The 12,270-nt window shown below is 36.5% G+C and overlaps 1 protein-coding gene across 2 annotated transcripts in view; it reads left to right on the forward strand.

Annotated features, from left to right (window-relative positions):
* Positions 1-7,957, forward strand: part of LOC123312538 (insulin-like growth factor 2 mRNA-binding protein 3) — a 341,679-nt gene extending 333,722 nt beyond the window's left edge. For both annotated transcript variants that reach the window (XM_044897019.1, XR_006537642.1), the window contains one exon: positions 7,813-7,957. In XM_044897019.1, coding sequence (XP_044752954.1) covers positions 7,813-7,837 — 25 coding nt within the window. In that variant the 3' untranslated portion in view covers positions 7,838-7,957. The remainder of the gene's footprint in view (positions 1-7,812) is intronic.
* Positions 7,958-12,270: the final 4,313 nt, after the last annotated feature.

The following is a 12,270-nucleotide window of genomic DNA, read 5'->3' on the forward strand; positions in this document are numbered from 1 at the left end:
AGGGCTTCATGCTCGCCATCCAAGATCAGGTGATTCCAACAAGAAATTACATGAAGTACATCGCCAAGGATGCCTCAGTGGCGGACGATAGCTGTCGTTATGGCTGTGCGACACTTGAAACTATCCAGCACATCACCGGGGGATGTCAGAAGTTCGCGGGCACGGAGTAGAAAAATAGACATGATGCTGTTGCCAAGATTCTTCACCAAGAATTGGCACTAAAACACCAAGTTCTAACTTCGAAAAAGGTTCCTTATTACAATTACCATCCGGATGCTGTGCTGGAAAACGAGCATCACAAGCTCTACTGGGATCGCACGGTTCTCACAGACCGAAAAATAACCCACAATAGACCAGACCTCATATTGCTCAATAAGGATGAGGACAGAGCACTATTCATCGACGTGGCAATTCCAAATAATACCAATCTTCTAGATAGGCACACTGAAAAAATTTCAAAATACAGAGATCTCGAGAAACAGACCAGAAGACAGTGGAAGCTGAAAGATATCAAGACCATCCCTATTGTCATTTCATCTACAGGCCTGATACCGAAGAAACTACTAGAGAACTTGAGAAAACTTCAGTTGGACGAAAATATCTATAGAGTCCTGCAGAAGGCGGTACTGCTCGGAACGGCGAGAACTGTACGCAAGTACATGGGGAATGCAGAAGAACACCGTCTGCTCCGACAGGAAGTGCGGGTGGAGCAGGAATCCAACCTACAGCAGGGAGGCGAGGAGCGACCGGAACCCGACCACCACCACGAGCCCGAAAACCTGGAAAGGGCTCCAACAGAGCTTAATCCTTTTGATATCTGAGATATCTGGGATAAGTGAATTTTCCTCTGGAGAGGAGTGTGAAAGCCGCAAGTTTAATGTCATAATACATATGATATGCAAATTGATCTGGAATACCGGCAAATGGCCCGATGAGTGGTGCAATTCCATCCTGGTGCCTATCTTTAAAATGGGATCACCCCTGGAATGCGGTAATCACAGAACAATCTCCCTGATTCCTCACCCTAGTAAAAAACTCCTAAGTATCATCAATGAGCGCCTTAAAACATTCCTTTTTCCGCAGATATCAGACGAACAAACCGGTTTCCTGCCTGCAAAGGGCACTAGAGAGCAAATTTTGAATCTTCGACAGATCACAGAGAAATCGAGAGAATACAACATCGAAATGTACCTATGTTTCGTAGACTACTCCAAGGCATTTGACAGGTAAAATGGAATAAACTCTGGACCATCCTACTAGAAATGGGCACTCCATCTCACCTTGTATATTTGATAAAGCGACTCTATGAGAACAACAACGCTAAAATCAGAGCTAATAACACGCTATCGAATAGTTTCAAATCCAGCGCAGGAGTGAGACAGGGATGTATACTCTCGACAATCCTATTTAATATCTACACAGAATATATTATGCGTAGAGTGATGGAAGAATGGAACGGTGGAATATCAGTGGGGGGCAGGAGGATTAATAACCTGAGATACGCGGATGATACCGTGATCATCGCTGCCAGGAAGGAGGAACTGATTGAGATAATGGCTAGATTGTGCTCTATCAGCGAAGAATATGGCTTAGAATTGAACAAACAGAAAACCAAGATGATGATTGTAGACCGCCTTCATAGTTAATAACAATCAACCTGATGTTCAAACTGTGGCTGGATTTGAGGTTGTAGACCGGTTCAATTACTTAGGATTCATGATAACAAACTCTGGAGGATGCGAGGCTGAGATTAGACGCAGGATGTCGATGGCAAGGAGCGCAACAACTAAATTAACCAAAATATGGAGGTCCACAGCGATCACCCGAAACACTAAACTACGCATTACAAATTCCCTTATCTTCCCCATTGCCATGTATGGCTCCGAAACCTGGACCCTGAAGGAGGGTGATAAGCGAAGAGTGAGCGCCTTGGAAATGTGGGTATACAGACGGATGTTACGAATACCTTAGACGGCCCACCGAACAAACATCTCCATTATCAAAGAACTAAAAATTGGGACACGGCTAGTCACAAAAATCAACCAATCGATCCTAAGGTATTTTGGACATATTGCTAGGAGCGACACTTCAATGCAGAGACTCATGATAGCGGGGAAAGTAGAAAGAAGACGAACACGTGGAAGATCATCTAAGAGATGGATAGACCAGGTTAAAACCCTAGTGGGCCACAACCTACCCGAGGCCCGAGGCTTCACATATGGCCCGGAACCGAGTAACATGGGCCGAAGAAGTCAGGAGAGTTAATTCATGATGTCACCGTACCCTCACGTAGGGTGAAGGACTGAAGAGAGAGAGAACATATTGTTACGATTGATTCATGAAATTTTGTTCAAATTAGAAGCGTCTAAAATATGACCAACGCATTCAACTGTTTCGCAACGACACGGTTTTGAGTCTTATGCAATATCTCGGGAAGTGGAAAACGCCTGATATTGCGTTCGTCACCAAGAATAATAAATGTAAGATTAGTGTCCTGAGAGAAGGACAAGTACTATTTATAATGGAAATGGACTAGTAGGAAATCTAAATTGAGAAGTGAGATATTGCATAAGACTCAAAATCGAGTCGTTGCGAAACATCGAGGGAAGAAGGAATGTAGAGATCTATTTTTTGAAGGAACTGTTGGTAAGAAATGTAGACATTTCTCCGCCAGATGTCACATCTCTTTGTTATGTTTCTGGCATTGAATATAAGTTCTGCATTTCATTTTGGTCGTCATCATCGATTTGAGTTATGGTGTACTGATGACGGCAAATAAGCCAGAAACCGGTCTACCTACTACTCTTTCGATTGATGGCGACACGTTCCATGCAGTTCGCTTTCCAATTTAGATTTCCTACTAGTCCATTTCCATGATCTTTAACATCAGTATTGGAACCACACTGAGAGAACGAAATAGTGAAATTACAGTGAAAATCTTGGGTTATTTGTGACCAACGATAATCACTGGAATTTCACAAGGAATATTCTGAAACGAAAACCTTGTAAAATCACAAAAAATATAAATCACAAGTTGGTTGTGATTTCACATGAAATTTTTTCTAATGATGTTTCTAGAAACTACACCTGTGAATACTCATTGTGAAATCACAATAGAATTTTATGGTATCAACTGTAAAATTACCTTTATTCTGTGAATTCGCAAAGGATTATTACAGAAATAAATTGTAAAATTAAAAAATTTCGGAAAATTACAGGATTCGTTGTGGAATCACCTCTCGTTCTCGCGAAAATACGTCGTGAAATTTAGCATCAATCAGACCGTAAAATACTATAATGTTGTGAATAAACAGAGCAGATTCACAGAATTCAATTGTGAATTTCAAGTATTTGTTAAAATTCCAGAGTTCATTGTAGAAATACCCCACACTATTTTAAAATTGCTTCGTGAAATAACCATGAAAATTACTGGATAATTGTCTTTATTTTGTTATTGATCAAAGTAGTTGTACAGAACTAAATTGTGAATTTCAAAAATTCAACTAAATTTGGCACAATCACTGCCTAAAATATACACTTCAATATGGAAAAAAAACATTAAATTAATTAAAAATAACAACTACAACATAAAATATAGTCATCAATATGGAAAACAAATTTGAAACATTATATCAGTTAAAAAACAACCACAACATGAGATTAATATAATCTGCAATATAAAGAACAATATGAAACATTACATCAAACAAAAACAACAACAACAAATATCATCTAAAATGATAAACATTTCTTTCAAAATATAAAAAAAATCAACATAATTGTGAAGCATTCAACTATGAAATATCAGCTTCTGAAAATATTGATATAAGTATGCGCTTATTTAGCGGTTCATATCATAGGAGTATAAAATTAAAATTCAAAAACAAAGTATACCTAGTCTTTTGCCAACAAAAAAGACACAATCTTCTGAAATTGATAAATTTATGAATTTGTTTTCTATAAAACTTGCTTTTGTCGTGCTCGACTTACTTCCAGAATCCGGATGAATGTTGAAATGCATCCTTCGGAACATCTCCATAGATTAAATTGAGGGCCTCCCTGAATACATAGGTTGTAAACACATATCGCTTTTCCATAAAGAATTCGTATCGGTGGTTTATTCCTGAAAAAAAAAAGAAATAAGTAGGAATCCAATAAGCAATATTTCGATACAGAATAATTGAATAATAAGTTGTATCCATGCGGTGTTCAATTTTTTTCATTAGTATCTGCCAAAGGAAAACCACAAATCGAAAAAATGAACATCGCTTTCAAAAATGTGAACTATCTACTTACCAGTATATATTTCTTTTGTCACACACTTGAAACCTTCAAGGAACTTGGAAGGCAGAAATACTTGGAACTTGAAAGAACTAAATCATATTAAGCAAAAAACTGAACCATGTATAACTCTTCGCACTTCAGAGTTCTTGACACAGTGGATCATTCCAGAATGATGTTATGTGTTATGGGGTAAGTTAGTGAGTATCTACGATAGGATATGGGATTGGGCAACGAGCAGGTGCCAGTTGCAGGAAAGGTTTTGATTGGCCACGGAATGAATCTGGAAGCAGATAAAAGTTGTGATTTTACAATTGCATTATGAAATTCCATTGAAGCTGTGAATTCGGATCCAGCCGAGCGACGTCACGTACCGCATAGGTGGAAAATGACTTGATATATATTTACAATCATATTGTAATATTACGTTCAAGCTATAAATGTGTTTAACACATTTTTAAAATAGATATTTTACAGAAATACCCAGACTTACGAGTTTTTTCAGCAGTAGGTACCTACTCAAAATATTTTCTGACCAAGTGACAGAATTTGTTTTTCGATTATGGTTGAGGAGGAATGCAGGAACCTATAATCTCTTATATGAATTATACAAAGAATAGAATAAAATATATTTTATTTTTATCTTCAGAAATGTATTCATATAAAGAACAAGTCGAGAAAAAAATTCCTACATAAAACGTCATTGTGGACTGTCTCAATGCGATTAATAAATTGGACAAAAAGTCATCTGTATGGACTCTATGTTGTACTGATGGATCAAAATTAGAAAGAGGTACAGGCATTGGGGTGTGTGGACACAGATTAATATAAGGTAGCAGTCCAAAATGAGGAAGGGAGGAAGCAACAAAAAAATTCTGTACACACACTCCTAGACATGCACAGAATAGTTATAACAACAAAAAAATTCGTCTGTCCTTCACCGATCTACACCCGAAAGCTCCTGGAGCTGCCACTAGATGAGCTTCTGAAAAGTCAGCTTCAGATGAGACTCTGCGTGGATCGGAAAATGAACAGCACAATTTTGGCCTTGGTAAAATCATCAGTTGTTTATTAAATTTCAAGCGGCATCTTTAGAACGCTCTAATGGAAACCGATTGATCTATTTTTTTTTATTCTGTTTTCATATCCGAGAGAAATATTTTGACCATAATAAATTTCAACAATTTCGCGTAAGATTTTTCTCTTGCTGTAGACATGTAAATAAAAAGTGTTCGATCCTTGAAGGAAATTGTGCCGCGAGATCATGTTGTACAATTATATTTTTTCGTGGTAATTTCACAACCGCCTTAATAACACATTGTATAAACACATTTGTGAAGGAATTTTGCAATTAAAAGGGTTCTGCATTGTAATTCTACAACACAACATTTTTTCTTCGCAAATTCACAAGAAAAATTCTCAAATCACAATATCTTTGTGAAATAACGTTGTGAAATCACATTTTCATGTAATAATTCACAAAATCATTGTGATTCAAAAAAATTTTGATCACAATAATGTTGTGAATTTACCGTTTCATGTTGAAATTCGCAAATTTATTGTAATATTGCATTGCAGTTGTAATTTTTCAGGTGAATATTACAACCCTTGTGATATCACAGAGAATTAACACATATTTTCTGTAAATTTCATATTCACTGTGAATATACATGATAGTTTTATATTTTTCATAAAATTTCGCAACACCCTTGTAGAAACATCCAGATATTAGTTGTGAAAAAAATAATCCAACTGTGTAACTGTAACCTGTCCAGCTAATATGTGGGTAATTTCACATTGTAACCTCAAGATTTTTCTCAGTGCATAAACCTCATTTACATTTGAAGCCGCCTGAATTGCATTTTCCCCTTTATTAAAGCAAAATTGTAAAACCGAATGTTTTCTTTGTTCACTTCCATCTTTGACTCTTTAATTGACAACTGAATCGTTCGGTCATAACAATGACAAAACTTGTTTTGCTAGTACATGAATTCCTCTTTCCAACGAGTATAAATTCGTCCTAATGCGACACATACATAACTAACGAGATATAGGTCAATAAATCCATCTGCCAAAAAAATAATGGATTTCTTTTTCCCAACCTGATATTTTATTTTTGGTCACAAAAATACTTTATCGTCCACATCCATTTCGTAATCACTGTCATCGTCGCAAAGGTGTTCTTCATTTCCACTCTCTGAAAAACATTCTAGTGAAATTTTTTTCTTGTAAGATTTTTCTTTCATATGTTGGTTCTTCTTTTCTTTGACAACTAATACTGGTCTTGATTATTTATCTTTTCCAGTCTTGTTGAGTTTCGCTATTTTTTCTTTATCCTCTAAAATAATTCTAATAGGAATCGCAGTTAATATGGCAGCATGTTGTTTTCGCTTCCCGTGAGCTGGATTAGAAGATGGTGCAACGGTTTATCTCCTTGCTATAGCAAGACTAGTCTGAGATTTCCAAGCACGAGAATCTCAGATAGTCAAAGGCATTTTAACTAAGAATATTTACCCTAATTATATAATTAACAGAACCATAAAAAAGTTCACATCGCCTCGTACACCTACTAGATCCTCTAACAGCGAAGAAGATCACCAGATCAATCCATAACTTTGTTGTTGTTTTCATGCTTATAAAACATTCATATAATTTTTCTTGGGCCAGCTATATAACTATATCATAGATATTTGAAATTATCACAAAGATTTTACACAATACATTCTTAAAACTTTCATAAGATAAATCTATCTTAAGCATAAAGAGCTTCATAAATGATGTTATATAAACATCCATAAGAATAGACGATACGCTTTCTATAAAAAGGTTTCATTATTTCATCATATAAAAGTTTAAAGGATAATTCTCTAATACCTTTTGGCTAATACGATAATATAGGGTATTTCTAGTCAGTATAAAACAAATCCGCTTTATATTATGCTATTATTAATCTTTTATATATCAATTCAATCCTTAAAGAACTGGAAAATGTTGATACAAGTCCAGCCTGATGCTACTAATTCATGGTATCCGTTTGTCGCATTCTTCCTAGGACACCCTGTGTAATCTTGTTCCACAGCCAAGAACTAGATTTTTATGGCAACAAAGCAGCGTTGGGCGAGTTCATTACCAGGATGAGTGACTGTTTTGAACAAGAGCGCAAAGCTACTGACTTTACTTCATGCGTTAGTGCTCTCCCCATTTTTAGTTCAAAAGTAGTATCTCCACCCTAAACTATTTCTAAAGCCCGTTTGCAACAGCCGAGAATTCTCTGGAGAATTCTCTACAAAATTCTCGCAAGAAAACGGCAGAGATTATTTAGTACGCAACTCAACAGAGAATTCTACCGAAAGTGCGTATGTAACGGTACATAATTCACGGCGCATGAAATCTCGAGTAAATTTTCTAGAGAATTCTCGGCTGTTGCAAACGGGCTTAACATGCAATTTAAAAATGAGAATTTCAACCAAGTTCGATATGCTGCGTATTTAAACATTTTCAAACTCAATTAATATTTTCCTCTTGTTCTAGGCGATCTAACTCGGCTGGTCGTTGACTGTTGTTATGTCCTGATGCAGCCGCGGAAAAAACTTTTGTTTGTCCAACTTTGATTTACAGTGATAATGCAACAATGAAATGTAATAGAGTTCAATAAATATATTTCTTGTCTAGCGTTTTTCTGGTTTATCTATCTAAAGGAATACAGAAGTACTCTGGTTAATAATAATTAAAAAAATTATTAAAATGACTGTCCGGCGGCAGACAAGGTTCGCTCAGGCTGGTTCTAGGGGAACACATGAACTACTCCCCCTCTGAGATAATCCCTTACTTTAGGCAGATGGCACTGGAGGTAAAAGTTTAGCTCCCTGAGCTTGTTTGTGTGCCACAATAGACCGCTTTTATCGCGGTAGCGGGTCTGGAGGATCCGACCGATACGCCAACAAACTGTAACTGTAACTCTTCGATACAAAGGATATACTTTCCTCGAATGCAGGAAGACAGGGGTTTCAAAGTTTGCAATACCAACATAATACACAGAAGTTGGAAATGGAATAAGATTATTGAGAAGTCAAGACCCACTCAAGGGAATAGTAGCACATCATGAAATCAGTAGTCAAAGAACTGGAGTGCTTCGAAAAAACTAATATCCGACATATCAATCGATCATAAGCTAGTGGGAAAACCTATCACGCCAGCATAAAAGAAGATATTAGAAAGTCAGATAAGACAAGCAAAACTGAAGTTTTTAGTCGAAAATCATATGAGTAAACATCAGCACTTTATATATTCATCTTCTACTTTTCTGAAGTCGGCTGAGCTGATGTCGGAAACGGGAGGATTTGTTCATCAATATGAAGTGATACTAGATACTAGAATACTAGGTGGTATAATAAGAATATAATGCAAGTGGTCACCTCAACATCTTGCAGGGCTTGCCGTTATCGAAGAAAACTCTTATGCACATTCTGTCCGCTTGCAGAATTCATAATTTATCAGGGTATATAGAGAGACACAATGCGAGTTCCTCACTTCCATCTGAGAGAAGTTTATGGTATAGACAAATAACCAGTGCTCTCATTTGTACCTTCAAAGACCAGAGCAGTTGTTGAGAATGATTAAGATGGTATATATTGAAATTCGGCTTTTTCAACAACTTGGCATAACCACGCAATAAAACTTGATAAAGTTCTGTCAGGAAAAGTGCTCAAAGAATTTTTCGTCGTCCTATTCCCTTCGCTGTCGAAAATAATGTGGTAGTGAACAAAGAACAGGAAAGTGGAAAATACAAAGGATCAATGTTCGAAAAAGAGGCTCCATAACCAGGGCATAAAGTTTAAATGGTAGTTCTGATTGAAGAATTTTTAGATATGAGAACTAACTACGTTACTGAATTGGAGATTATCCTGTCCTGCAGAATTCTGGCTGCGGTGTTGGCGTACAGAATGCAGAAAGCAGTGTTGCTCGGGTCGCTTCATTCCATCAGGTCCCATGAACAGTACGACACTATTGCAGCTCATATCTTTTGTTAAGAGATGCTGTGAGGGCAGAATGAAAAACTATCTCAAGAACGTGGGGACAACACCTGGTTCTGTCACTAAAGCAAGAAAAGAGGTTCTGGACGTGACGATGGTCAACGCAACTTGGAAAATGATGACCAAACCATCAATCCCTGACCATAGGATAATCGAATATAGATTAACAGAAGAGGAACTGATCCACCATTAAAATCCATCTGAAGAAAAACTTATAACAGTTCAAAATTAATAGGCCAAACCTCTCGCACTAAGATCTGGAACAAAGAGTCAATCAGGGAATTTCGGCGGCCTTCCATTTCAGTTGTCCACTCTCGGAAGTTTGAAAAAGTAAGGATGCACCTAATAAATCATATTCGTACATGGGCTTATTCCGACAATTTTGAAATCTTTGGTGATGTAGGCTCTATTGAAGACTGCGTTTCCTGCAGCGTGTTTTGGACTCTTTGTTGATTTGGTTTGGTAGAAATCTACTACCATTGAGCATTTCTAAGTGCAATGTCGTCACGTACACTAGGAGAAAGAACTATCTATTGTATAGTTATAGTCTTGATGGCAGCGTCTTGAGCAGAAAAACGAAGATAAGGGATCTTGGCATTGTTTTGATCAAAGTTGTACATGTGTCCCTCATGTTAATCATTTACTTGGTACGACGCCAAGAATGTATGGATTCATAGTGCGTAATAGCAGATATTTTTTTGATTCGGAAACCATGATTTTGCTGCTCAATGCATTTGTGAGGAGCAAACTGAAGTTTGGATGCCTTGTGTTCAGATCAAAATACTTATACTGAACTTATCGTTTTATTATTTCAAAATATTATGACAAATTGATAAATTATTAATTGACAACTATATATTGTTTTCATATGCTACTATTTTCCTAGTTCCGACCACAACATTTCTCCAGCCCAGCATAAAATTATCATTGAATTTCCAAACGACAAATTTTATGTACTGGTCGACGATATTCCTGGGTCTTCACATCTACAACTCATATCATGTTGTGGATGCCAAGGTATCAATAGGCTATAACATCTTGGTATCCGAACTTCTGAAACTTTACTGATTTGAACCAATAATTTTTTCCATCTTTCTCCAAAACTATGACAATTTCTTCGTCCCAGCTAACTCCGGCTTGCCAAATGTGCTGCATCAAAATCTTCCCTTTTACTACAATGTCAGAGATAATACCAAGAGGGTCAAAAATAGACATTACTGATTTCAAAATATTTCTTTTAGTTGGTTTAATCCCATGAAATTTCTCCATTTCGATTTTGAAGGACAGTTCATCGGTTTGTGTGTTCCACCAAATTCCTAAAACTCTTTGAATTGTTACTTCTTCAGAAATATTCTTATCTTCATCCGCATCATTAGAAATGTTCTGAACCAATTTAGAATTTGATAACCAATTGACAACCTCAAAACCAGCTAAGCTCATTGTTCCTTTTACTTTTTCAATTATTTCTATTGCTTCTGTCTCTGTATCTTTCGACTCAACAAAGTCATCTACATAAAATTTTTGTATTATTGTATCTTGGACCTCTTGTTCAGCGTATCTCTGTGCATTGTAATTTTTTACAAATTGAGCACAAACTGGTGAGCATTTCGCTCCGAAAGTCATAACATTGAGTTCAAACACTTCAGGATTTTTACTTGATTCTAAATTTCTCCATAATATTCTCTGAGAACTTCTATCTTGCTCTCGAACCATTATTCTGTGGAACATCTCACGAACATCACCACAAAAGGCAATTCTTCTTTGTCGAAAGGTCCACAAAATCTTCACTAGCGATTGTAGTTGGTCAGGGCCTGCTAAAAGTACGTCGTTCAGACTCAATCCATGCGATTTAGATGCAGCATCAAACACAATTCTGACCTTTTTCTTCATAGGATTTACTACTGAAAAATGAAGTAAATACCAAGTTTTAGGTCCTTCTACTTCAGCTTCCTCTGGCGATAATTTTCGTAGATAACCCTTTTTAATATGGTCGTCGATTTTCCTACAATATTCAGTAGCCAAACAATGATCTTTCAAACATTTTTTCTCCATATATATTAGTCTTTGAAATGCTCTTCGTTTACTTTCAGGTAGTGTTACTTCAGGTGTCTCCCACAATAATCCAATCTCATATCTATTTCCAATTTTCTTGATAGTATTGTTCATTATGTCTAGTGCCTTTTTATTATCTTCAGAGTCTTGTTTCTTTGTCTCTATTGTTGTAGTACCAAATGCTTCTATAGATGAAAAGTCTCGCATTAGTTTTAAAATTTCAGTTTCTGTATCGTCTGCTATATGTAAAATCTTGAAATTATTATATATTCTTGTGGCATCTTTCTCGCAACAGGACCATGTACAGACCATCCCAACTTACATTTCGAAGCTATTGGTGTGTTTTCAAGTCCATAACTCACTTTTTCAGGAATAATCAACTTTATATTGTCTTGGCCAATTATCATAGATGGTTTTTGATTTTGATAATTATGAATTGGTAATCCATTTAATTGAGGATATTCTTCTTATTTCAGGGATTGCGAGGGAAGTGAGAGATCTCTCTTATCTAGTCGTTCGCACTCCATAAACCGGGAATTTATTTTCTCCTGAATCAATCTTGGAAATGTTGAAGTCGAGCTTTATAGAATCTTCTTCTGTTATGACATCATCATTAGTCCACTGCAAATGAAGTGTTTCAGACTCTCCACTTAAGCCAGCCTTTTCAGCTATTTCCGAATGTAACAGTGTAACTGTAGATCCCTCATCACAAATTGCAAAATGATTCAATTTTCTTATTGGTCCATAGATCGTAATGGGTACTATACGAAGTAATATAGTTGGAGAGCTTCGAATTCTACAATTTCGAGCCCTGGTTTGAGACTCTTCGTAATTTTCTTCCTGATTTTTCTCTTTTTGAGAATTGTTTGTTGTTCCATGAAGAAGCGAATGATGAAATAGCTTA

Source organism: Coccinella septempunctata, chromosome 4 (assembly GCF_907165205.1).
Source record: "Coccinella septempunctata chromosome 4, icCocSept1.1, whole genome shotgun sequence".
In the NCBI taxonomy this organism is placed as follows: Eukaryota; Metazoa; Arthropoda; class Insecta; order Coleoptera; family Coccinellidae; genus Coccinella; species Coccinella septempunctata.